At 35.2% G+C, this 27773-nt stretch overlaps 3 protein-coding genes across 6 annotated transcripts; 2 read left to right on the forward strand and 1 right to left on the reverse strand.

The window, feature by feature from the left end:
* Positions 1–628: 628 nt before the first annotated feature.
* Positions 629–8873, forward strand: eif4e1c (eukaryotic translation initiation factor 4E family member 1c; the record flags this gene model as incomplete). Of its 3 annotated transcripts, none has more annotated exons than XM_079635412.1 (7): positions 629–748; positions 3126–3232; positions 5628–5723; positions 5839–5902; positions 6104–6217; positions 6299–6438; positions 7705–8873. In XM_079635412.1, the coding sequence occupies 7 exons, from the start codon at positions 731–733 to the stop codon at positions 7817–7819; spliced, it is 654 nt and encodes a 217-aa protein (XP_079491538.1). In that variant the 3' UTR covers positions 7820–8873. The 3 variants fall into 3 exon arrangements, with proteins under 3 accessions (XP_079491538.1, XP_079491536.1, XP_079491537.1); XM_079635411.1 differs by having other exon boundaries at positions 731–799; positions 7705–8812; XM_079635410.1 differs by having other exon boundaries at positions 638–748; positions 6104–6438; positions 7705–8812.
* LOC307010613 (transmembrane protein 150A) lies at positions 8725–20152 on the reverse strand. Of its 2 annotated transcripts, none has more exons than XM_079635409.1 (8): positions 19998–20152; positions 19333–19616; positions 18240–18287; positions 18087–18158; positions 17929–17996; positions 17515–17645; positions 14636–14813; positions 8725–13315 (listed from the first exon to the last, which is right to left on the reverse strand). In XM_079635409.1, the coding sequence occupies exons 2-8, from the start codon at positions 19395–19397 to the stop codon at positions 13128–13130; spliced, it is 750 nt and encodes a 249-aa protein (XP_079491535.1). In that variant the 5' UTR covers positions 19398–19616; positions 19998–20152; the 3' UTR covers positions 8725–13127. The 2 variants fall into 2 exon arrangements, with proteins under 2 accessions (XP_079491535.1, XP_079491534.1); XM_079635408.1 differs by having other exon boundaries at positions 19333–19619; positions 19885–20146.
* A 3411-nt stretch (positions 20153–23563) lies between these two features.
* Positions 23564–27378, forward strand: LOC307010615 (NFU1 iron-sulfur cluster scaffold homolog, mitochondrial). Its single transcript, XM_079635413.1, has 8 exons — positions 23564–23843; positions 24176–24264; positions 24428–24563; positions 24756–24822; positions 24917–25028; positions 25127–25190; positions 25972–26146; positions 26751–27378. The coding sequence occupies exons 1-8, from the start codon at positions 23788–23790 to the stop codon at positions 26820–26822; spliced, it is 771 nt and encodes a 256-aa protein (XP_079491539.1). The 5' UTR covers positions 23564–23787; the 3' UTR covers positions 26823–27378.
* The last annotated feature ends 395 nt before the right edge of the window (positions 27379–27773 follow it).

Below are 27773 nucleotides of genomic sequence, written 5' to 3' on the forward strand. Positions count from 1 at the left end.
GTAGACTTTCATCAACTGAAAATTCAGCTATAAAGTATATATCTAGTTGCAACTACTAAAGTTACTAAAGAAACACTAAAACAAGATGTAAACTTTTATAACAAAAAGTGGGTCAATTTGGTCCCAAACACAGGAGTAGTACACTAATATTAGTATAGATACTTGCCACATAGCTTTGGAAAATACTTGAACTTATGTTTGAACTTGAGATAGGCTATAGCCTATTTTTGGGAGGGTATGTTTTTACAAGTTTAAATTATTTCAGCGGTGCATCATCTTTCTTTCTTTCTTTCTTTCTTTCTTTCTTTCTTTCTTTCTTTCTTTCTTTCTTTCTTTTTAGAATATGTAATTTAATATGTTAAAATTTGAATGGCCTAATCTCTACTCGTCTGTTATCAACCATGTTTCAATGTACCGGTAACCTTAAACCGATGTATTAAACCGAATAAAATTTGTAGAAATGTATATATAAATAATTTTTTAACACTAAATTTTAATATTTTATTATTTCTCTTTAATAAAAAGAGAAATCTTTCATTTCATTTTCTTTCATCTTTTGTTTGTATGTATAAAAACATACATGTAAAAATGAAATATAAATAAAAAATAACGTTTCAGTCTCCTGCATGCTGAACGTTCAGCGTGCGTGAGCCCTACCAGCTTCCGTAGATTCTCGAGCGCGTGCGTGACGCAGCAGCGTCCAACGGTCAGAAGAATTTTTACAGGCAAGATGGCGACTTCGGAGCCGGTAAGAGGGAGCGGGCTTTTTTCATTTAGGGCTTCTCCGCGACCAACAATGGTAAACCGGCGTCTATTGTGTTGTCTGCGGCACATGTTTAAACAGTGAGCATTAGTGTTAAAAGCAGGAGGTGTCGTTTGGGGGTTCAGTATGGTTTCGGGGCGGCAATGCTGCTGGTGACTTTAGAGACAGGGAGGGTCCGGGCAACGACAATTCACCAGTCCTCACACCCGGTACCGGGTCATTTCAGAGCGGCGTAATGAAACCATAACGCTTTGAGGGCGGATGGTGTCGGGTTTTCTCTCGTCTCCACGTGAAGGGATCATATCTCCAGACATCTGGACACGTGTGTTCATGGCTAACTGTGTTCGGCTAGCGTGTTCAGTCGTGGCTGCTTAATACGTTTTATAATTCACTATATCAAATAAATGTGCCGTTTCAATGTGCACTAAAGAATTTTTCATGTAACGTTAGGCTGATTACGTAAATAGCACCAAAGTCATTGATCGCTGAAATAAGTCAGCATGTGTTTAGAGAAGCTTATACCTTAGCGGACAGTAGAGGGTGTATGACTCCAAATTGAACTGGAAATTACACTTACTGACTCAATAGTGTGTGATCTGCACTACACTGCATTAAGGAACTTTACATGCTGTAATCTAGCTAGTTGTCTTGGTAACAAGCCCGAATATCTGGTAAGTTTGATCACAGGGGCCAGTTGCACAAACATGGGTATTATTATTATCTAGCATGACCCACTAGCAGTTAGTCAAGGGGCAGTCAATCTTATTTTTTGTTATCAAAATAGGCCAATCTACGTTTTTATGTAACTGATTTAAAAAGTTAAAAGAGATTTTTTTTTTTTTGATGACTAAAGACTAGTTTTAAGGGGTGTATGCAACCGGCCAGTGGTGTAGTCTACGTGATACGCAGGTATACGCCGTATACCCACTAGGAAATGCCAAGTATTTCCGTATACCCACTAAAAAAAAGCGTGAGGATACGTAACAACTTCGTTTTGTGACAGAACTTTCACACTTTCATTCATAAATTCACCGCGTCTGTGTTTGCAATGGACACAGATCAAATCGCGTGAATATTAAAAACTCAAAGAGACTGCAGTTGTTCAACGCGTCTCTGGGAATGAGCGCTCAATGTGTGCTCTACTACACACACACACTGAAGCAAGCGCGTGCTTGTGTCAGCGCTTCACTGTAGCTATGAGGACATGATAGGCTACACATGACACATGAACTTCATCACAGAGCTGCTATGAGAGTCGATCACTTCACTTCATGAGAATTTCACCATTTCATTTGATAAAACTATCGTCATTCATTCGTATCATACACACACAGAAACTATAATGTCTTTACGACAACCTGTCAAAATAAAAGTTCGGTATAAACTCAAAGAAATTATGAAAGAAATTGCACAGTAAAATATACTGTAAAATAATAATAATGATGAAATCTATTAAAACTTATTTTAAAAAGGAATATCACACAAGTTTTCATACATGTTATAATTTAAAAAGTAAACTTGCCAAAACAATAACACAATTTTCTTTCAAAAGCACCATTTCTAAAAGTAAATTTGTATTTGTGCCTATAATGTTTTTTTATTATTATTATTATTGTCAGCTGATAAAACCTGTGCTTCAGGGACCATATTCATATAACATCTAAGGCTAAATGTAGAAAATCAGTCCAGTCTCCTCAGCTGTAAATGTCATTGGCTGTTGAAGTCTTGTGTTGCTTATAATAAATTGACATGTTGATAACACTTAGTCTCATAATGCTCTCAATTACATGTCGTTGCATACTGTACATTAGTGAGTGTGGTGGTGCTTATGGGGTGATGAGACGGGTTCGGGGGGGGGCGGGGGGGGGGGGGGGGGGTTGGGTACTACACTACTGTGTAGTGAGTCACAGTATACTCACTACAAAAAACTAGACTACACCACTGCAACCGGCCCCAGGTAACATTACCTTGAACACAAGTATTGAGCCAATAGATTCCAATTGAAACATCTGTTTTCATTTAGTATTTCATTCTGTTTGCTAATTTCCCCAAAGAAAGATCTCAGATTGTCTAGGAGCCTCTTTAGCAGTGAAGACAGACTGACAGGTGCACAGAATGGTGATTGTCAGTATTTCTTTCTCTATGTATGCGTGGAATGACCCTGAACATTTCCCCACCATCTTGGAAAAACTTGGGGATATCTAGGAATTTTAAAATGAGAATAGTCATGGATATTTTTCTGCTCTAAAACATTTAAACCGATTGAAATCACTTCTTGTAAAATGAAAATTTCCTGTGACTGAAAAAAGATCAGGGAAATTAATTTAACCCATTTTCATGAAGTCATTTTGCCTTTATGTAGCGAGGAACTGAAAATGAAGAAGTCCGTGCTGAAAGTCCTACGGCTCCTCCTGTGCCAAGTCCTGTGACAAGTTCTGAACAGTACATCAAACACCCTTTGCAAAACAGGTAAATGTCATACATTTCTTTGTGTATTTATATCTGAAGGTCTATATATCACCTGTGTAGCATATGCCACACCGAGCAGATAACATAATAAGTCTAGGGCATTAGGGATTAAAGTGAATTGCACATAATTGCTGAAATTAACACTACTTTTTTAGACAATATTTATTCAAAATCTCTGAAATTAGTGTGCATTTTTTAGCCAATGTTGATAATCTAAAGCCATAAACTTCCGTTTATTTAGTTTTTGGCCAGTAAAATATTTTCATGCAAAGAAATTTATATTCGGTAACACTTAAGTGTAGGGGCCAATTCTCACTATTATAGCTGCTTATTAGCATGCATATTACTAGGATATATTGACTGTTTACCAGTACTTATAAAGCACATATTAATGCCATATTCTACATCCCTTAATCCACCCAATACCTAAACTTAACAACTACCTTACTAACTATTAATAAGCAGTAGTTGGGAGTTTGCGGCTAAAGTTTATTGTGAGGATTAGACTCTAATCTAAAGTGTGACCAGTAAAGTAAAGACATTTATTTAAAATCGAAATCTTTTGTAATATTATAAATGTTGTTCTTTTGAACTTTCTTTGTATCAAAGAATCCTGAAAAAAATTATCAGCTTCCTCACAAATATTAAACGGCACAACTGTTTTCAACATTGATAATAAATAGAAATGTTTCTTGAGCAGTGAGCACCAAATTCAGTATATTAGAATGATTTCTCGAGGATCGTGTGTCTGAAGACTTGAGTGATGCTGAAAACTCAGCTTTGTCTTCACAAGAATAAATGACATTTAAAATATCATACAATAGAAAACAGTTATTTTAAATTGCAACAATTTCACGGTATTACTGTTTTGAGTATAAGAGACTTCTTTCAAAAACAGAGACCATTATGACGTCTTTAGAAAATGTGACATTTTCAAAACTAGTCTTGCATGACATAGTCACATTTTGAGGCAGTAGTGTTTGGTGTCACTCTGAGCTCAAAAGTCATATGAGTGATGATGTGGCAGTCCGCCAGCATGCTGCAGGAAGTGCTGAGCCTACATGTTGAGCTGTCTCATTCCAGCCCTTTCTGCCCTTTCACTGCCCGTGGCTTATTCCTGGGATGTTTAGATCTCACTCAAGTACAACATACACATTTCAGTTTGTGTTGCAATTGCAAGATCTAATGTTTAAGTTCTGTTTAATGACGGTCATTATTAGAATTTTCATTCTGCTCTTTTTTTCTTTTTAAGTTTGTTAAAGATAGCCTAAAGTTCACCACAGGTCAGGGCTGCAACAGATAACTCTGTAGCACAGGGTCTCATACTCAGCTTTTACGGCTGGTTTCTAGAATGATAGCAGCCTTTATTATGACTGTTAATATAGCTCTTAGCATTATTTCCTCTGTCCTTTTGCTTTTATGCAGCTGGTTAGAATTAAACATTTTCAAAGGTGAAAATTCACTTTTGTTCTCAGACTAGTTTTTTTAATTTATGCTCACCATGGCTGCATAAAAATTGTGAAATATTACAATTTAAAGTGTTTTCTATTTTAATCTTATAAAATGTAATTTGTTCTTGTGAAAGCAAAACTGAGTTTTCAGCACAATTTCTTCAGTGTCACATGGTCCTCCAGAAATCATTCTAATATAACGATTTGGTGCTCAAGAAACATTACTTATTAATGTTGAAAAAAGTTGTGCTGCTTAATAATTTTGTGGAAAGCGTGATTCATTTTTTCAGGATTCTTTGATAAATAGAAGGATCACAAGAACCGCATTTATTTGAAATAGAAATCCTTTGTAACATCAAAAAAAAATGTATAGTCACTTTTGATCAATTTAATGTAATTTAACCGAAACCTTTGAACTGTAGTGTATACAATCGGGTTCAAAAGTTTCGAGTCCACTGTGAAAATGTTCTCACAAACGCATCAAATCATTAAAAAAAAATTTAAATACTTTTTTCCATTACGAATGAAATATTATCAGTAGTTATTGGTAGAAAATTTTGATTGAAAAAGTGTAAGAATGTTTAAGAATTGGCTTTAATGAAAGCAACTCTAGCTGTTTGTGTGATATCTGATGATCATGTTCTCCAGCATGATTTGAGATGATCTAAAGATCTTCTTGAGCTTCAGCAGCAGAAGGACATCTGGCCATCTGTTCAGAGTAACACGATCAATTTATATTTAATAATGATACTATAACCTGTAATATTTTGAATTCAAAAAAATTTGAATTCATTTTTGCCTAGTAGCCGTGGTTTCCCATTGGTTAACAGGACAATAAGAGTCGTCTCTCGGCTGAAGCAGCTCTTTGAGAGCTTCTACATGAATATTATATGAGTGACACAAGGAGACTCTCATGCTCACTGTCCTTATTTGCCTCCCTGCAGATGGGCTCTCTGGTATTTCAAAAATGACAAGAGCAAAAGTTGGACAGAAAATCTGCGTCTCATCTCCAAGTTTGACACAGTGGAAGATTTCTGGGCGTAAGTGTTTTTCCTTTATCGTGTATTGTGACATTAAGTGACATTACTGCCCTCTTTTCTTAAAGAAAATGTGGGTGGCAAATCATAATGGATTTGGCTTCTGTTCACTCCTCAGATTATACAATCACATACAGCAGCCCAGTAAGCTTGGTTTTGGCTGTGACTACTGCTTATTTAAGGTAAGATGAGGAAGTGTGTATATGACCGAACTGAAATGTGTGGATGATTATTAACTAAACATTTCATTGCAAAGCAGGTGCATTTCTGAGTTTCTGTGGGCATCACTCTGACCATGTGACTGCAGATTTAATTATCTGGGATGAATGTTAGCGCTTGGCAAAAATGAGAAAACACTGATGTCCAGATTGTGTATGTCTCAGGATGGTATTAAACCCATGTGGGAGGATGACAGGAATAAACTCGGAGGAAGGTGGTTAATGACCCTCAGCAAACAGCAACGACACAATGACCTTGACCGCTACTGGATGGAGACAGTAAGAGTTTTTCTTTTTTCATGGTTTTGTGGATGGCTCAGTGTGTGCTGCAGAACTTCATACTGTGCATGTGTTTTGCAGCTGTTATGTTTAATCGGAGAGTCCTTTGATGAGGCCAGTGAAGACGTGTGTGGAGCTGTGGTCAATGTCAGGCCAAAGGGGGATAAAATAGCCATCTGGACGGGCAACTGCCAAAACAGGGACGCTATCATGACAATAGGGTGCGTTGCTAATTAATAATTATTAATAATATTACATGTTTTGTCTCTTGGAAATGCACGTTTGACAGTAGCTTGAGTTGGGATGCGGATGTAAATTTATTTTCATTAACAAAAACAGTAATATCTGTAAACTTTTAACAACCTAATTTTTTTTAGGGAGAATTTTAAATATTTTGATTAAGTTAAGACTCTTATTCAAATTAACCATTGCTCTTCGATAGCATCATACATTTTGTAGATATGATAACCACAGATTAAAAAAAAAAATAGCACCTCACTACCATGGTAAAAAAATAACTATTATTTCTATGGTTTTTGTTTGAAAAACAGTAGCCTAAATACATATAGTATAAATACAAATGCACAAAAACTGCTGTAGCTTAATGAATATACTGTAGGGTAAGTATATTCCATTACTTAATACATTTAATACTCATAATTACATTAAATACTCATAATTACATTTAATACTCATATTAAATTACATTACAAATCCATGCTAAATGTTGGGGACTTGTGGATTAAAAAGTATTTTAACTAGATCGTTGTGGCACAATGTTTCTCCTGTTTAGTTGTTGAACTCGTTTAGCATCAGATATAAACTGGAGTGCTCTTCACTGGATCTCACAGTTTAGTGGTCACGTGACTCGCGTGATCCAGACGTCAGCATGTACACGCACTCGCTCTAAGCTCGCGCTGCGCTGTCTTTTGAGCCGAGCTGATAAATAGGCTAGAAAAAAGGTTGTGACGTTTTATTCAAAATGCAACCGTTAAGTCACATTCCACAGCCCTTTTTTTTTAAAAGAACCTATTTTCCAAAGGTGCATTTATTTGATCAAAAATACAGTAAAACCGTTGTATTGTGAAATATTAGAATTTAAAATAACTTTTTTATTTTAATATTTGTTCAAATGTTTTTTATTCTTGTGATGGCGAAGCTGAATTTTCAGCATCATTACTCCAGTCTTCAGTGTCACATGATCCTTCAGAAATCATTCTAAATATGCTTCAGGAAAAAAATTATTCAGGATACAATAGAATAGAAATAGAATTTTATGTTGTAACGTAACGTTATAAATGTGTTTACTGTCATGTTCGATCAATGAAATGCGTCCTTGCTGAATAAAATAAGCCTACATTTTTGACTGGAAGTTCTTGTTAATTCTGCCGAAATGTGGAATGTGTTTGATGTAAATATGCTGATATCTAACAGATTTCTCTGTGACTCATTTATTCATTGTGATATCTGTTGTTCTTCCCCTTTAGGCAACAATACAAAGAGCGTTTGAGTATCCCAAGCAAAACCCTCATCGGATACCAGTCACATGACGACACCTCTAGCAAAAGTGGCTCTACAACAAAGAACATGTACTCAGTTTGAAGAAAACTAATTTCAACTCATTGTAGGTTTATAAAATTTCAAATTTGCATCACATTAATACTTTTGAGTTTGAGTCAACTACTGTAGTGCCCTTCATTTTTAAAAAAAGAAAACAAAAATCAAATATGTAAATGTAGTGCTCTCCAGCCTGAAATGATCAGCACTGTTATCGTGTGGATCAGGGGACGTCTGCGTGTTTAGACCTGAGAGGAAAATCTATAGCAGTTAAGCTAGATGTTACTGATATCATTTTTAGTGATTTGAGAGTTTAAAGGACTAAACGAGACTTACCTAGCTGAAGAGGTTCTATGGCTTAGATAAGAGACATACCATTCTTTGCTTTAACCTTTCGTTCTCACGCGTCACGTCATGAATGAACAAATAAACCCACAACTTAATCCACACGGACGTTTTAAGGGCCCAAACTGTTTTAACATGCTTTGGTTAGAGGTGTTTGGCATGAGAAGTGATTGCAGAGGCGCCTGCAGACTGACTATCTTAAAAGGTTTGTAAAGGATTACTTTTGGTCATGCTCCAAGTTTGGAATTTGGAGGAGTGGTCATTTATTGTTTCAGCTATGCTGGAATTGTGGCATCTTGCTTGTTTCTCCCCTCCATCTATTTATGATATATGCGTTGCAGTTGAACTATGTAGTGAGAGGAACACCATGAAAATCAAGCTCCTTTCTTTTCTTTCAGTTGTTTTTTGAGGTTCTTAGCAATGTGGACTTCTGCTTGCTGTTTTTCCTTTTCTTTTTTTTACAGTGTATTCAGTGAATGCCTGGACATACATGCTTTTTAAGTTTGCTTCCGCCTTTTCCCTCATTGATACAGTAGACATTTTCTAGTTTGCCCCACTCTTTGCATCAGTGAAAGAAGAGAGGATATCCATTGTGAATTTATTTTGCTCATAATGTATCTTTATTATCTGTAATTCCAGGATGTATATTACCTTCTTTCAAAGTAAAGGTTATGTGCTTTGCATTAACAATTGAATCCTTTTCCATTTCTTCATTCTCTTGACAACTAAATACAAAAAGGTTTTCTCATTTCCTAATAGTTAAACAGTTGTGTTGTGTAATGTCATCAGCACAAACTAATCTTTTGAACAGGCACTTGACGAGGCACCACTCATGATAAACGAATACGCTGCATCCGAAATCAAGTACTGTCTGAGTATATACTACAATTGAATTTGAATTTACTTAATGACCGGTTAAAAAGTACATGTAGTATGAATGTTGTTACTGTCACGTGATCAACGTCAGGTACGTTACTTCGCTGCCATTCATAAATCCTCTCCAGTGGCCTCAAGGGATAGTAAAGTGTCTAGAATCTCGCTGGAAGTAGTAGGTCATCCAGGGACTTCACTTATGTTTTTCAAATACTATTCAAACATACTACTATTTGCGTACTGTTTTCACATACTTTACAGTAGGGAAGTATTCGATTTTGGATGCAGAGATGATGTATTTTTGTAGGCCAACCAAGAAAGTAGCTTCAAGGCTGGTTTCCTTGGTCGTGATTTTATTTTTTGGATTGTTGCAGAAAATAAGCTCAACATAAGTTCATGTTTTCACACGTTTTGCTCTTCAAGATAATCTTAAAAAATTAACACTATTTATATTCTTTTTGAAGCATAAATATAGACAGAAGTATAGTAAAAAGTTAAAGGTAGTATTTATACACCACTTCAACAACACCACATCTAATCTTCTGACAACTTTCAATCTTTTTTTAAATTGGAAAGTTTGAATAGATTAAAGAACACAAGTATAAACGCATTGAAAGTTAATTAGTAAGTATCTCTGTTGACCCATTTAGCCACTTGTTAGCAACCACCTTATCCAAAACAAGTAAAATCTTGCAAGTGGGGTATTTTATTTCGTGAAATAAAATATGAATTTATCTTGAGCTTGTTAACCACAGACCTTATTTTAGGCATTTAAACAAAAAACCATTGACTTCGGCATGATGGAACCGGAAATGCAAATATGCTTGTTCAACTTGTGTCCAGGTTTTAGGGCTTATTTCTGCAAAACTCTGTTCACAGCTGCTGTGTTCTTTAGCAAAGGTCCAAAGTCCTAAACTGCATCAGTGTCTGTCTTAATGTGTATCAGTATGTGTACATAACCTCTCCAAACAAAGTCACTCCTTCAGCCTGACTGTGAATGTGAGGTTCAAAAATTTGAATAAGCTGTCCTGTAACTCTCGTCGCTGTCCTGTAACTCTCGTCCCTGTTCTGGAAGTTTGCCATTCTAAATGATGCAGTGTTAAAGATTGTATAGTTGCTACAAAGTAGACTATAAATGAATGCATGTCAGATTATTTGGTTCTCAAAACAATTGAAAGTCTTTGTTGATGCATATATACAGACTACATTGTATGAAAATGGGGGACTGGTTTTTAGATGATTATCCCCATTAAACCTGACCTTTCAAATCATATTTTAATAGAAAAACCGTGATATAATCTTCACCTGGCCAGGTGAATTACTACATGCAAGAATGGTTTTCTTAGTTAAACACAATGGGGTGTGTCAGAATTACAGAGAGGTGGTGTAGAACGACTTGTGCTTCCATTGCATTGTTGTACACCACACATGACTTTTTATACCATTGTGTTTAATACCCTGGCCATTATGTTTTGAATCCATTTGCATTCCAGTCAAACATACAATGTGACATTTGGCAACAGTAACATCTCTAAATGATTTTAAGCTACACCTCATTAAAAACCAAACCTTTATTTCAGCATACACCCTTAAAAATAAAGGTTTCAAAAGGAGGTTCCCCAACTGATCTTTCAGTGAGCAGTTTTCTTAGTAGAGAACTTTCTTAGTGTAAAGAAGATTATTATTATTAAGCTAAACAACATTTTTCCACTATAAAGAACTATTTGTGCAAAGGTAAGTTTCCATTGATGTTAAAGGTTCTTTATGGAACATCAATGCTAGTAAAGAACCTTTATTTTTAAGTAAAATTGATTCATGTAAGTTGTTGCAATCAAACTCAAGGCTTTTTCACACCAAGAACCATAACTGTATTAGCGTCCACACCAGTGGACAATATCGCTCTATCATAGATGTGTTCATGCCATGTCGTAATTACCATAACCCTTCTGAACTGTAAAAAGCCTTCACGGCCTTGTTGAACCTTTGATTACAATGTGTAAACTCTTACTTTTCTGAGAGCTACGACTTGAACCACATGGCTGCTGTACCACCTGACCACCACTGGTGATTTAAGGTGTGAACAGGTCTGTTCGACTTGAAGAGGCGCTGCGCAGACTGACCAGTGTATGACATCAAAGGACTGCGAGAGCGATTCGAAAGCGCACAGCTTTATTTACAGTAATTACGACATGCCATTAGGCGTTCAACTTCATGCCGCGCTGTGCGGACCGATCGGCAGCTGACTAAAAGCAGTTCATGCCGGTTAGAAAGTTTGTCCGGCTTGAGACAGCGCCGACGCCACATGACTGATGTATGCCATAAAGTACCTCGAGAGCGTTTCGAGAGCAGCTTGCTGGTTTATTCTACGCAAATCAGCATTTTTATTACAATAAAATCTTTTCATGTTGTTGCGATATTAATTGTGTCATGCTTATTAAAATAAAACTGTAGACCCCACTACATTGGTATTTAAATAGTATATAGGCTTATGTTGAAATGTATTCTTGTTCAATCAGATGCTGTATTAAGCAATACATAAAGTATTGAATGGAAATGTATCTGAAACGTCTGTGTATTTGACAAATATTGCATTTATTTCACTTCAGCTGTGATAAAATATGCAAACACCACGTGAGCGGTCACTACGGAAAGCAGAAAGTTCTTCTGCAACTTCACGTCTCTATTTTCAGCTCCTCCCCGAACGCGGCTACACTCGGCTCGCCGATCGGTTACATGCAGGTGATGTCGAACAGTCTGCCACTTTAAATGCTTGGGCTCTTTAAAGCACAATGGATTCTGATTGGCAGTCAATGTTTTTATCGTTCATCAGCTGGAAAAAGTTGTTCTGGAAGTGATTCCAACGACATTGTTTCAGTGCCGTTTGGACTCTGCTATTATTTTGTATTTAGAACGATTTTGGGAACTATACGTCTATCGTTATAGTTATCATTCTTGGTGCGAATGTGCCTTTAACCCGTAAAGTCTGTTTTTAGGCTTGTCATAACTGCATCTCAACACTGAAAACTACTAGCTTTGAATACTACATCTGGAAATATCAATAAACTATCATACAGAGGCCCTTTGTTGCTTGCTTTGTCAGAGGAAATAAAGTTTTTTTAATTTATAAATATCAGACAATAAACTTGTATATAAAATTAGACCTTTTCAAATAAATATTTTGTGTAATTTCAGGTAAATTGAACAACTTATCCATCTATATTGTTCTCTGTTTACTTGAATTCACCTTATATCTTAAATCTCTGAATTAAAGTTCTGACACAATAATAAGGGATAACAGAAAATAACTTAATTTGAGATAAACCTGTGACTATTAATGGGTTATTCTTATCTTTTTCTATATATACCTTATAACATTTTCAGTTCTGACAAATACACATTTCCTGCCAGCAGCTGATTCCACATTTCCTGGGACTGAGTGATTAGATTAAAAGTGTGAGGTAAACCCTGAACAATCATTTAAGATGAATGCACCAAGTTACTCTTGCTCACAGGAAATCTAGATATGAGATCAAATATTGTATTTGTAAGGTGGTTTTCTCAGTTAAAGGGATAGTTCACTTTAAAATTTAAATTCTGTCATTTACTCACCCTCAAGTTGTTTCAAACCTGTATTAATTTATTTCTTCTGCTGAACACAAAGAAATATATTTTGAAGAATGTCGGTAACCAAACAGTAGACAGTACGCATTGACTTCCATAGTAGGAAAAAAAATACTATGGAAGTCAATGGGTACTGTCTACTGTTTGGTTACCGACATTCTTCAAAATATCTTTCTTTGTGTTCAGCAGAAGAAATAAATTAATACAGGTTTGAAACAACTTGAGGGTGAGTAAATGATGACAGAATTTTAATTTTAAAGTGAACTATCCCTTTAAATGCTATAGTATTTTGAAAGTAAAAGTGCTTTGGAAAAAAGTGCCTGTTCCTCCACTCTGAGTAAAGTAAATTCAGTGCTTGCAACCTCATAAATTCTATTGCCACTTCAAAAAAAGGTCTTCAAATGTCTCCTGAGCAGACCTACTGTTTGAATGAGGTTACAAAATGCCATCTATTATGAATCCATGACGTAAAAATGAAGAAAACCATCTATCTGCTGAAGGATTTTTTTCGACATTAAGACAAAATGAGACATTTCTCCTCTTCTTTCTTTGCTAAGAGCACTGAAAGCATCGACGAGGAGAAAAAGTAGAACTCTGCGGAGTAGCTGAGTTCATAGAGCTGCAGATTGACGGACAGCAACCATTCAAACACCGCAGCGATGTGCTTATACATGTAATCCTCCTGGATGAAGAAGATGATGTCTGATAAGGATAAGTCATGGAGAAAAAACAGTTTCTATACATTTCATTACTAAATAACTATTTAATAATGGTAATATTTGATAAAACTTTAAACATCTACGGTTGTCCCAGAAGGTTTTTTTCATCAGAGAATCCTGAATAAGAAAGGTTTCTGGAATATCAAATCAGCATATTAGAATGATTTCTGAAGGATCATGTGACACTGAAGACTGGAGTAATGATGCTGAAAATTCAGCTTTGATCACAGGAATAAATTGCATATTAAAATATATTAAATGGTTATTTTTAATTGTAATAATATTACTGTTTTTACTCTGTATTTTAGTACATTATAAAACAGTATGCAATAATAACAGTGTAAATTATTATATTTATTAAATAAATGCTGCCTTATTATGACAAAGTCCTTACCCTAACCCTACCCGATAAACACTTTATTATTAAATAACCGTTAGGGACTTTAATTCCACTTTTCACATATTTTCTTCTTATTTATTGAAAATAAATGCCTTTCCAATCTGATATGTGATGTGGGAAAAGGGGAGCAGAACGAGTTTAGCAAAAGGCGGATTCGAACTTGCGTCAAAAGTATCTTCTATGCAACTTACTCCCTATGGCTGACAAATTACAGCCGTTTTTTGTCCTTTGGTCTAGCCCAACCGAACATTGGTGGACGGAGTTAGTGTAAATAGCTTCTACTGACAAGGCGAGGTATTGGCACTTGTGTAAATAGACACTCTGTAACAAACTTTTGATTGCATAATGTACTTTTTGAAACAGCGGGCGTCACTTTTTGGTGGATGTATGAAGTCAGCTGACAGATGTAGTTCATCACATTTACGATGCTTGACAACCAGAAAGTATTCAAATACATTTTTATCTTCATTTTGAACTGTAGGCCTATGTATTGTGAATCCCATTAAACCTATTTTTATGAAATGTATTCCTGGATGTGTGATTTCTATAAAACACATCCCTTGATTTGGTATTTTGTTACATATGCAATGACATTCATACATTTAAAGCTTTTCTTCAGTGTCCAAATAGCCTAGACAATTTGGGTATATTTGCAAACAGCGGTGTCGTGTTTTGTGGGCGGAGCAGAAAATTACTGTTTTTCTGCTACCACAATGCGCGCGCACAACTGCAGTACCGTAACTGGGACATCTGCTCCCAAATGGTCTATAGGTCTTCATTTTCACCTGCACTTCAGACTTGCTTACCTTAGGCTTTTTGTAAGCATAAAAATACTGAACAATCATTTATAAAAAGAGCACTACAACGCATTACCATCAAAACATATTGAGCATACAAGGATACAGAGGATGGTGGCAGAAACCTGGATAGTTGTGGAGATGCTGCGTAGTGGGTAGAGAACCCGTTCACGGCCCGTTATCACACATTTACTAGTGAGGGAGGTCAAGATGATCATGTACAGACACACAAACACAAAGCTCAGGGCAGCACCCAGGTAATGGAGCAACCTCAGCTCGGTTTGCTGCAAGAGAAACACAGGAAACAACATCTATTTGGTTGTTTCACTATAGGAGATGATGAGTCAGTTCATTCTGCTTTAGACAAACATGACTATTGAAATGTTTTTAAAAATTGAAGATTCAGTCTCACTTTAGGTGTCTTTAACACCCAAGTACACCTAGGTGTACTTCAAAATTATTGATAGGTAATGTACTTATTTTGTTGTATTGCAAAACACTTGCTCCCATTGAGATGACATATCTCAATGATATATATATATATATATATATATATATATATATATACAGTGCTATGCATAAGTTTAGACACCCATGCTAAAGTTGACTAAAAAGAGGAATAAAAAATCATCTTTTGGAAATTGAACTTAATGCCTTAATTTAAAAAAATGGGAAAAATCCAACCTTTAAGGACACCAATTTTCTTTGTGAATGAATAATGTATCGTAAATAAATAAATGTTCTTCCTTAAAATACAGGGTGCATAAGTTTGGACACCCCTATGTTAAATTCCCATAGAGGCAGGCAGATTTTTATTTTTAAAGGCCAGTTACTATATGGATCCAGGATACTCTGCATCCTGATAAAGTTCCCTTGGCCTTTGGGATTAAAATATCCCCACATCATCACACACCCTTCACCATACCTAGAGATTGGCATGGTTTTATTTCAGTTAGCCTAACAGCTGGTTTGATTTGCATTGAGAGATGATCTTATGGAAAGTATTCCATGCCAATCTCCAGGTATGGTGAAGGGTATGTGATGATGTGGGGATATTTTAATTCCAAAGGCCAAGGGAACTTTATCAGGATGCAGAGTATCCTGGATCCATGAAGTAACTGGCCTTTAAAAATAAAAATCTGCCTGCCTCTATGGGAATTTAACATAGGGGTGTCCAAACTTATGCACCCTGTATTTTAAGGAAGAACATTTATTTATTTACGATACATTATTCATTCACAAAGAAAATTGGTGTCCTTAAAGGTTGGATTTTTCCCATTTTTTTAAATTAAGGCATTAAGTTCAATTTCCAAAAGATGATTTTTTATTCCTCTTTTTAGTCAACTTTAGCATGGGTGTCTAAACTTATGCATAGCACTGTATATATATATATATATATATATATATATATATATATATATATATATGTATATATATATGTATATATATATATATCACTCTTAGAAGAAAAGGTTTTAGGCTATATAGAAGCTTAAAGGGTTCTGTCAGGAACTTCATTAAATAACCTTTTAGAGGTTCCTGTCATGGGATTATTTTATGGATTTAGTTTGATTTTATTGTTTTTAATTCATTTTTTAATTGTAATAAAATTGTATAAATTAAACAGCACGTAAACATACTTTATCAGTAGGAAAAAAATCCTAACCGGTTAAACAAAGTATTATGCAATTGGCAACTTTTTGGCAAAGTCAATTGAGTCAAGAACACTTATAGGGTTCTATATTGAACCAAACGGAGCCATTTTTTCTAAGAGTGTAGGATTGAGGGTAGGTTAAGGTGTGAGGGACGCCGGACGTGTCAGCAGTGTAATTATAGATGTAAATAATAAACCACTAATGATTTTTTTAAATGTAGATTTAAATAGCAAATGAGAATCGCTAAAATGATTGAATATATTTGGAAACAAAAGCAGTCTTCGTGATTTTCAGTTTTGTTCAAGCTAATTAAAGCAACTGTTTTTCTATAACGGAAGAATATGTAAAAGTATGGTATTTGGGGTAAAAGGTGCCCCTGCTGTTGGACTAAAGGTATAATAATTAACATGATTATTGTACCTTAAATATTATAATAATCAAACATTTTATAATGAAACATCATATTTTAAAAAATGATATTAATCATGTCATATAAATAAAATATAATGTATTGTTACTACAGTACATCTATATTAAATTATTACGGGATCTCCTTCAATGCTTTCAGAATCTTTATTAAAATAATTTTGTTTCTTTATTTAAAAAATAATTATATATATATATATATATATATATATATATATATATATATATATACATATATATACACACACACATTTTAATGACTAAATATATTGAACAAAAAAGTTATTTAATTTATCAAAATAAACAGAAAATAGTACAAACTTTGCTAAAGTGATTGTTTTGAAGTATTAACAAGTATTTAGCTTAAGTATTTGTAACTATACTTTGTGCTTTTGCCCCACCTTGCCACCTCATACTTTTATAAGATTTTTAAACAAAAACAACTTTTATGATTTATTTTTACACAAAATCTGTTGCTCCATCAATGTTCAATACAAACATATATTTTTCTGCAATCATACTATGGCAGTAGCGAAAATCACATTTTTCTTACGAGTTTGTCTTTAGCCCCGTTGTACTCTAATTAATATGAAGTGGAAACTAGTTATTTTATGTGTAACGTGCATAACGTCATGCATGTTTATTATATTTACACAGAGTACGCCTACAGGAAACAGTCTACCAAGCCTGAGAAGAGTTTGCTTTGTGACTCCACCTATGATCAACTTGACATGAATGCTTTCATGCTACCTATTATCTTACAATTTTAGTAAAATCCATGGTTAAGGAGATTGATTGTTGTGTTTTTTAAGAGTAAGTGTTGTTAGACTCTCTTGTTGAGATGGTTTATTAGCTATGCATGAGCAAGAAGTGAAATTAGTGAAGGGTATTCATCTGTACTTACATTGCAGTTTCCAGCCATGAAAGCACCCGCAGACGCCACACAGCCTAAAATCATTGCAATCTTACTGAGAAGAGAATGAACATTGTTCCTGTCCAGGATGTGTGCATGATGGAAAATGCAGAAAATCAAAACTGTGGGGACAAAGAGAGGATATATTACACAAATTTATTGTAAGTGATAAAGAGAGTCTTATGGACATTATGTGCACTTTATAACACTACCAGTCAAATGTTTGGACATGCCTACTCAATATTTATCTACTCAATTATGGAATTAATAATTTGATATTTTCAAATGTATTAAAATATTTCATATATAAACTAGTACACAAATTAAATGATGGGAATTATGTAATGCACCCCTCATACACAGATGTGAAATAGGCCTATTATCAGAAAGGTCAAATACACCCACACAAAAATGAACCAGCATTGATTGTTGCTGTGAATAGGGAGTTTTCTGGAAAATTCGCTCCACTTCCGCTGCAAAAATAAGCAGAAAATGCCTGTCATTCCTTTGTATTATGAAGTGGAAAATAGCAGGTGTTTCAAAGGTCAATGTGTTCTACAAACCTTATGGTGGGGACATTATACAGAGTGCAGCAATTCCCTGTTTCATTTGTTTGACACGAGTTTCTGTATTCCCTGTTAAGAAACCCAACAATGTTTTCATGAAGCATAAATGAAGGAAACGTTAAATAATGCATGCTGAATTCATCACTTTACCAGTTAGTAAGTGAGCAGACATGGTTGAAACGTAATGCAAGTCCATATCTGTAGAAAAAGACAAGAGAACCCTTTAAAACAAATGCCATTTTAAGTAAGTTAGGAGAAAAATACTAATCCTAAAATCAGAACCAAAACAGTTGAAATATTTTGCTATGGGAGAAGCATATTTTGTTGTTTCTGTATTTATTCTGTTTAGTATATAACATTGTGCTAGTCAAGATCAGTGCGGGGTGAGTTACTCTAAAAAAACTTAATTATTTAGGAACTAATTACATCTTCAACACTGTAATTAGATTCCTATATCTCTAAAAAAAAAAAAAAAGTTTACTTTCTAAATCCCATATCAACCTCCACCATTGAACCTTTTCAGACATGAAACAGCTCTATTGATTATTTCAAGTAAATAATATAAAATTGCATACATATTCTTGAGCTGACCAAAGTATTTAAAGGGAGGTTACATTAAAAACATAAATTTTTTTAACATTCAATTTTGATGTTTAATCCCCTATTGTTTTATAGAATTGTTCTAGTCTATGCGGTATACATACCGTATACACAAAAGTAACAGTAATTCAATAACAGAAAAATAAGAGTAATCCCCTACTTCACATTTTCAAGTGAAAATGAATTAAATATAGAAATTAATTGCACCCAACACTGGTAAAGATGCATGAGGGTTGTTTAATAAGTAACCCGGAGCCTGTTGATAGAGCATGACTCCCCTGATTAGATTCCCAAAGAGTAGAAAGACCAGCCTTTACTTGTCTTTGAGTTTTTCTGATCCTGACTCATGTTCAGTTACTGAGCACTGAAATTACTTGCCTCTTGTTGATCTTTTGTTATTAAGCTGGTTATGCAACCATCTTTTACACGTCAGCACAAATGTCATAATGTAAATATTAATAAATTATGATTGAAACTAGTCTCTGTCCATCAAAGCAAAAAAACAATTTAATGGTAACAGACTCTAATAAAAGCATCTTAACCTGTAACAAACTTTAGAGTTTTAGCTGACCTTGAGAAGCAGCATGTATTTGTAATAGGTCATTTAAATTGAGAGGAAAATCAAATAATTTGGTCAACTCACACTGTCCAGCACCCGATGAACGAGACGGCACACAGAACAATGGGTAAAATAACCCAAACAGCCATGTATCTTGGAGAAAGTTGCTTCAAGATGAAAGTAGAGTGCTGATAATCTCAGAAGTAATACTTCCACGGAGGTCTTGAAAAGCTAAACACGTCCTTTAACATCTTTCACTTTTTCTTCTGCCCTGTCTAGTCTCCTCTACTAGATGAGCTACATTCTTACATGCAAAAAAAAGCTTTGAGACATGCCACCACATTCAGCCACTCCTTAATGGTAATCACCTGCTTTAAGACAAGAAAATATAACAGCCATAAGACAACTTGGGTTGAGTCAACTCAGTCTTGCAGTGTTTACTTATGCTCTTAGTTGTCCTGAGAGCATGTTAGTTTAGAGCAGTGGTTCTCAAACTGTTCAGGCCAAGTTCCAAATTTAATCGAATCAAAACATCTACTGTAGATACCACATAAGTCACGACAATGCTCCCTCTACATTTTTTAGCATTAGGCAAATTTGCTCTCTTTGAATGCAATCGGACTGTGTGCAACATACTGCGCTTTTTGACTGATATTCCTGTAGTTCAGATAAATCATGCTGCCGTAAAGTCTCATCAGTGTCTTGATTTGCCCTTTTGTAGATCTGTGGAAAGAGCATACAAGAGTTACCCTCTAAAAACACAGAGACGGAAACTCGAGTCTGCGACTTGAACTCGAGTAAAGTCGAAACAACAACAAGACTTGACTTGGACTTGAAGACATGCTGAGACTCGGGTCGTGAAAAGCACAAGTCATTTTGAACCAGCATTTCCGGTTACGTTCTCGCGAACGGGAATGGTGTTTTTTGTGTGTGTGTTGTTTACTTTAACGCGTGGTATACCATAGATAGACTGTAAAAGCCTAGGTTTATTCACATGGGGTTTGTTACCGCCGGCGCTCAATGGAAGACTACATTACCCATCACTTCTTGCTTGAGGACTAACGTACACCACAATAATACGGCAACTCAAATAGTTCAACATGTTTCTCGTGGTGACTGTCCCTGCATTCCAAATTAGTTTTTTTTGTGTGTGAATAAAAATGTAATTAATCGTTTAAGTATGGTTTTGTACTTTATTTGACATTTTTGAAGTAGAAATCAGTTTTGATATTTCAAAACTGTTCATTATGTCCTATGATTATGTCACGTTCTGCGCGGTAACCCGGATGCGCGGCCATTGTGGAGGTAAGCTAACGTTACTCGGATGTAAACAACAGCATGGATTGCACTGTTTATGTACTACTGAACACAATGTTACACTAATAAACCACAGAAAAAAACACGTGGAAGCTGCAAAATCATATAGAGAAGGATTTGGGAAGCAGGAAAGAGCGCGAAACTTTGACAAACTAAAGTTAATATGTGGTAACGTAAAGATCCAAACGAGCTAGCTTCTCTAACGTTAACGTTAGCCCTTACTGCAATTCTTCCTTCTATTTCTTATCTTGACATAGGCTACGTTCAGATGTCTATGTTAGACCAAAAAAAGCACGTGAAATCCGTTTCAAGCTACATCCATATTGAAATCCTATTCAAATCACATATCAGGACATCAGCTTCAGTCTGAATTAACGCTCTGATCGGATTTCGCGTGGTATGTGATAGGGATGGGCGAATCCAGAGCCATAGAGAGAGATTCTCTCTATATGGCTCTGGGCGACGATCCTGTGGTATCGATATACTCGCGCTACTCATTTGGCATCGATTTCCTTAAAAAAATCGATATAAACTAAAAAATTGTAATTGGGGGTGAATTTATTACTTTCAGCCGTTTTAGATTGCTTCTTTAAATTTAAATTTAAAATGTGTATGGTTTTGTTCATATTTAATTTATTTAATTCATATTTATGTTATTTATTTACATTTTTATTGTATTATGTATTGACCATAATACATTTTGTATAAATGGTCTGTATTTGTCTTAAATGTAATAATATTTTTACTGACAAAAATTGCCAATAAGAAATGAACAGTATCGGTATCGGTATCGATGAAAATGCAAAAAAAAGTATCGGTATCGTATCGAATCCTAAAAGTGTGGTATCGCCATCCCTAGTATGTGACTCACTCACGCCACGTAAAATGTAAACGTCAGACATTGTAATAGGAACATGCAGTCGCTGCCGAAACAAGGCTGTGTTGTTGCAAAATGTGCCGGACGAGCAGAAAATTATTATTTTTGAAACCGGCGCAGAGAAGAGAGTGGAAAAAAGCTGTAACTTACATACCAGCCTCCTACAGTTCTGCCGCAGGCTCAAGACGCAGTAGTCCAGCGTGGCGGATACACATTTCCATGTTGTAAAATTTAAATAAGACAACATCTCTATTGCAAATGCAAACCCCTCCATCAACGCAACGTCATTTCCATATTGCCAAAGAGCTGCATGGGCTGCATGGACACACACATCGGATCTGAACAGTTGCGATACACAGCGTGGACATACTTTTAGATTAGATTCCAATCGGATATAAAGATAATCGGATTTTGACTGACAGTGTGAATGTAGCCATAGTTAATTACGTCAACATTTTAGCCATAGTCAACGCTTCACTTAACATACACTGTGGCTGATGTTGTGCCTCTGTCAACCACAAACGCCTTCTTTCATCAGTTTTTTGCACTTTTTCTTTAACTTTTGACAGTCTATAGAACTCTAAATGTTTTTTCCCGGTGCGACCGATTAGTACAGACCAAAACTCGACCATTTTTCAGCAGCAATAATCAGCCAAATTTGTGAGTCAGTTCAGTGGCATTGTTTACGTTCAGTGCCTCCAAAATGGCCGACTTCTAGATTGATGACGTGTCGTGAAAACCCTCAATGATTCCTAAAAATAGAACCAAGACTTGTCTTAGACCCAAATACTTGAGACTTGACTTGGTCTCTGCCGTTAGAGACTTGTGGAAACACATACTTCAAAATAACATTTAGAAATGCTGGGTTGTTTTAACCCAATTTTGGGTCAAATATGGACAAACCCAGCCGTTGGGTAAATTTGTATAATGCATTTTTAATCCAACATTTGGGTTTGTCCATATTTACAACCCAGCATTTTTTAGAGTGTAGGCTACGCATCATGCGCACAGCTTCAGACAGCACTTGACAAAACTGACAAAACACACAAATTATGCCAAAAACTTTGCCGAGTATCCTCGCAAGCACAATCTATGAGTTAAACGAAGTTATGAGTTATGCAGTGAAGAAGACTGAAGTGTCTTACCTGTTTGACCTATACATACAAAATCTTAATGCACTGTTTACAAGGTTACATGGGTCAAACGCAATGAAAACAATACATTTTTGTGCGTTTTGACTGGGCAAGTAAAAAATCTAAACTGGGCCATAGGAAAAATTGAGCCCTGATATATTGAAGGGCACAGGTTAATTGCATTTATTATAATATGTTTATGTGAAGATTGTTTTAAGTTCACTTAACATACATTTTTTTATTCTTAAAGCGTAATAAATGTCCATATGTATAGCTTTGAATTATACTGTAGCCTAATGCTGAATGCCTAAATTTCATTGAGACATCGGTTGCATTATTGGTATCGGTGATGCCATCTTTTGTAAAAAGATGCCATTAAACAGAAATTTAATAGGTCTTCATGTTGTTTCTTCACTAATTTGGATATTAAATGTGAAATTATTTCAGTATAAAAATATTAAAAACTTTAATGTTAGCTGCGATAGAAATTAGAAATGGCTATTGACAGTTCTTATTTTTTATGGAATTTTTTAAAGAAGAGGGCCCTCATGTGCCCTCTTTGTTCAAAATAACTTCCCCTCCCTCTTACAGTAACACATTTTTACTGATGTTTTTACTGATGACGTATTTACTGGCACGAGGGGGCGTGCCGTGTGACAACCTGTCACACATGAGATCACAGCAATAGCAAATCACAACCATATAAATTCCTGATGGACAAAATCCCACCCTACATTTTTTGTCAACGTATACATGGCTGAATTTCTGAATACAATATATGTTATACAGAATGTGAGAGACTGACCGCCTCAACTTTTACTGTCATACTGTCTAATATTTGTCACATCTCCTTTTGTGTTAAGTAAAAGAGAAAACTAAAGTCACAGATTTCGAATACGGGTGACTAGGTAAATTACTTCTTTCTTTTTTAAAATTTTGGGTTGAACTCATAGACAGTATAAAAGAGGTTGAACTATCCCTTTAAGAAATGAAGCGAGCATTAGACCACTTGCGCCTGGTTTGCCAGGTGCAATGCTGTTCAGTTGTTTTGTCGTAATTCACTCTGATTTCATATTCTTTGCCTAAACATTTTTTATAAGCACTTTATATATTTAAAATCACACACAACATGCATTAAACACACACAAAGTCGAATTTTTGAACAGGAGCGTTATTGTCTGCTTCGGGGTCCTAAATTTCAAAACAATCGAAATGGCGGCGTCTTTAAGATGGAGTCTATTGGGACTCATACGGACACATCGTTTTAGGTTGGAAATGGTGTACAGCATCTTTCACTGTATTTAAAAAACAAGATGTGTATTGTTACATACTATATTGTCAAATGACGATAGTTCTAGGTTACAATGGTGACCGTAATTTCCACCAAAGTCAAACGGTTACCTTGGTAGTCATTACAGTGACTTGCACTGTCATAAAAATACATTAAAAAATGTATATTGTTTGAGTGAAATTCTGTGTATTCATTTGATCCCCAATGTATTATATGTTTTATTTACTTACTGTTATTTATTATGGTCGTATTTTGGCATATATAATGATATAATGTGCGTGGGGAATGTAATCACTTATTCTCTTTTAGATTGCCTGTAAATGACCGAAATCAGTGCTATTCAATGTGGGCTTCCCACAGAATACATTCTCAACAGTATGAATGCAAATCATTCTCAGGTGAAGCATTTTACTTTTACCAGATATCCTCTTTATTTCATTAAAGATCACTTTTGATGATTGAAAATTTGTAATGCTGCTGAATTTTATATTGTACAGTCATGTAGTCCTTCTGAGGACTTATTAGTTGTCGTTGTTTCTTGTTTGTTTGTTTGTTTTTTAGTACGAAAGATTTCAATTTCAACTCAAGACACACCAAACCCCAGAAGTCTAAAGTTTCTTCCCGGTAAGCCTGTGTTGGGGACAGGGACTCACGAGTTTCCAACATCAAACTCAGCAGAGAGTTCCCCTTTGGCCAGGTAAACACAGTTTCGGCTTTATTACCTATTTTCAAATCATAGTGTCCTTTTGCAAATAATGATTTGAATGTATCATTAATTCTTCTGCATTGATTATCTGTCAGTTTGAGGTATTCAGATGCTCTTGCATCCTTCAAAAGGCATGCATAGCCTTGCTGTGTATTAAATACATTTGTTGTAATCATCCAACAGGGATCTTTTCCAGATTGAAGGCATAAAAAGTGTATTTTATGGCCCAGATTTCATCACACTGACTAAGGTAGCGTCTGGTGATTAGACATTCTGTTTTATTGTTAGCGTGTGTTCTGAAGTACTGCTTTTAAATTCATGAATAAATTGTTACTTTATTAAAGACAGATGATGATGTTGAATGGACAGACATTAAACGACATGCGACTGAGGTAATCGCTAAGTTCTTTGAGAGTGGAGAGGCCATCGCAATGGGAGCAACACATGCTGAGAGCAGTGAGCCAAACATTGCACAGATTGACTAAATAAATGATGGTGCATTATGTACTGTATTTTAACTGGTCTGATCATTTTGATGTGTCTTTATTCTTCAGGTGTTACAGAGGATGATGATGAAATTGTCTCAATGATCAAAGAGCTGTTAGACACACGGATCAGGTATGTTTTAGGTTTATTGTTTCGATTCCATATACAATACCTGTCAAAAGTCGGGGTGAGGTCAAAATCTTATTTTTAATGAAATTTATACTTTCTATTTAGGAAGGATGCATTAAACTGATCAAACGTGACAGTAAAGACATTTATAATGTTACATAAGATTTCTATTTCAAATATATGCTGTTATTTTCTACTTTAATTCATCAAAAAATCCTGAAAAAAATTATGGTTTCCACAAAAATATAATGATGTTTTCAACTGTTATAATGATGAGAAATGTCTCTTGAGCTGCACATCAGCATATTAAAATGATTTCCGAAGGATCATGTGACACTGAAGACTTGAGTAATGATGCTGAAAATTTAGCTTTGCATCACATTTTAAAATATATTAAATTAGTAAATAGTTATTTTATTTTTAAATTGTAATAATATTCCACCTTTTTAACTGTCAGCCTTAGTGAGTGTAAGAGAGTTTAACAAACTTTTGAATGGTATTTTATATGTGATTTTATCCATTCCAAAAAAATATTTAAAAAATATTTAATCTATATTTATATATTTATTTTGGTACTTAGTTCAATTAGTAATGATTAATTAATAAATTATTACACATTTTAGATTTTAAAAATATAAATACTAGCCACTCGAGTGAAAACCTTTTAGCATGACACAATAAAATGGCTGTTTATGTGGACAGGGCTTTCAGATTATTAGCTAGTTATGTAATGAAGGTTTTTAGATATCCACCAGAGCTCAATGCTGTGTCTGCTTTCCTTAAGACCCACGGTTCAGGAGGATGGTGGAGATGTCATATTCAAAGGCTTTGAGGATGGCACTGTGAAGTTGAAGCTGATTGGGTCCTGTACTGGCTGTCCCAGCTCCACAGTTACCCTAAAAAATGGCATCCAGAACATGCTGCAGTTTTATATACCCGAGGTAGACCTGGTAGAACAGGTGAGAGATATAAATCCATTAAAGATGGCCTATTATGTTTTTTTTTTTTTACTTTCTTTACTGTGTAATGTTGCTGTTTGAGCATGAAAAAGGTCTGCAAAGTTACAAAGCCCAAAGCTACAAAGTCCACTTCAAAGGGAGTTGTTTTCCATATCAGTGCGCACTGTTTCTGAACTCCCTGAAACGCCTCGATTGTAGTCTTGAGTTTTCTTCCAGGCAATGTTTTCTTCAATATCCCTCATCTAAATAATTCCCGCCTAAGACATGCTAGGGGTAAAAAGGGAGCGTGACATTTCCAAAACATGCTTGAAACGGTCAACCAATCAGAGCACATTTCACTTTTCGTAAGGAGGGGCTTCATAGAGACAGAAACTTAACAGATCGTTAGTGACGGACTGGGAAAGGAGGTGCTGCAATAATGTCAAATATTTGAAAAATAATTTGTCTTTTGAACGTTCAAGCATGAAAACCAAGACTAAATATGACTAAAACTGCATAATATGGCCTCTTTAAAGTTATTCATGTGAACATTATTTGAATATTTTACCTACAGTGATCTTGACTTTCACTTTTCACATGACTGTATATCTTTGTATTTAATAAGGTGGAGGATGAAGTGGATGAGGTCAACGCAAAGGTGTTTACAGAACTGGAGAAGAAACTGCAAGACTCATAGCATGAGACCTGGCTCTGCTGTCAACGCATTTCAATTGCTATCAATGTTATAATCATTGTGGGATTCAGATACTCCATAAGGATGCTGCATATTTAAGGTTCAGAAACTAGAATATACTGTAATATTTAACCATGCCTTAAGTCGTAAGTTGTTCTGTTTCCACTATAATAGTGCAATATTGTGGTTGCAAGTACAAGAAAACTGAGCTCTGCACTTTTCAGATTTAAGTGTTCTGACTGTTGCTCTTTTAGATCTTAGAGTTGCAAGGTTCATGATGTTAAACAGCTTTGTTACTTGTCTGATAGAAAAGGTTAAATTGAAGACGGTTGTAATGCTTTTTAAATTCCAATCTTTATTGCATGTTGACATTTCACCTTGATGTCTGGGGAGTGCATTAAATAAGTGGGAGTTCTTTTGGCATGAATTCATTGCTTTGTAGATCTACCACAGCTCTAAGAGTCTTTCAGAATGATATCAGTTGTGAAAGTTTGCATTCATCTACTGCCATCCAGCAGTTCGGGAGGACCTATAATGAAATAAAGTTGTGTATAAATTAGTGATTGTCTTGGTCTAGATGTTTGTCATACCATTTACAACTATTCTCCTTAGGGTTTGAAACAAATGATTGAGCTTGTTTGTAATTTTCTGCATTTTGTTCTATTTAAGCCTCCATTTTTAATCTGCGTTTCAGCATAAAAAGGTCAACCCATTTGTGAACAATTGCGTTTCACTCATTTCTACAGAATGAGAGATTTGAATAATATATAAATGTCCAGAGACAGTCCTTTAGAAGCATTTGCCGCGTTAAATCATCTTGTGATACAGCTGTATGAAATGGAAGCTTGTTTTTCACAAGTTTATATCCTGCAATTCTGAGAAAAAAAGTCGCAATTATCTTTTAAAATGTTTTATTCCATGGCGAAAAGGTTCTTAATTCTTCACATCCAAATT

This window comes from Phoxinus phoxinus, assembly GCF_949152265.1.
Source record: "Phoxinus phoxinus genome assembly, chromosome: 14".
Classification (NCBI taxonomy): Eukaryota; Metazoa; Chordata; class Actinopteri; order Cypriniformes; family Leuciscidae; genus Phoxinus; species Phoxinus phoxinus.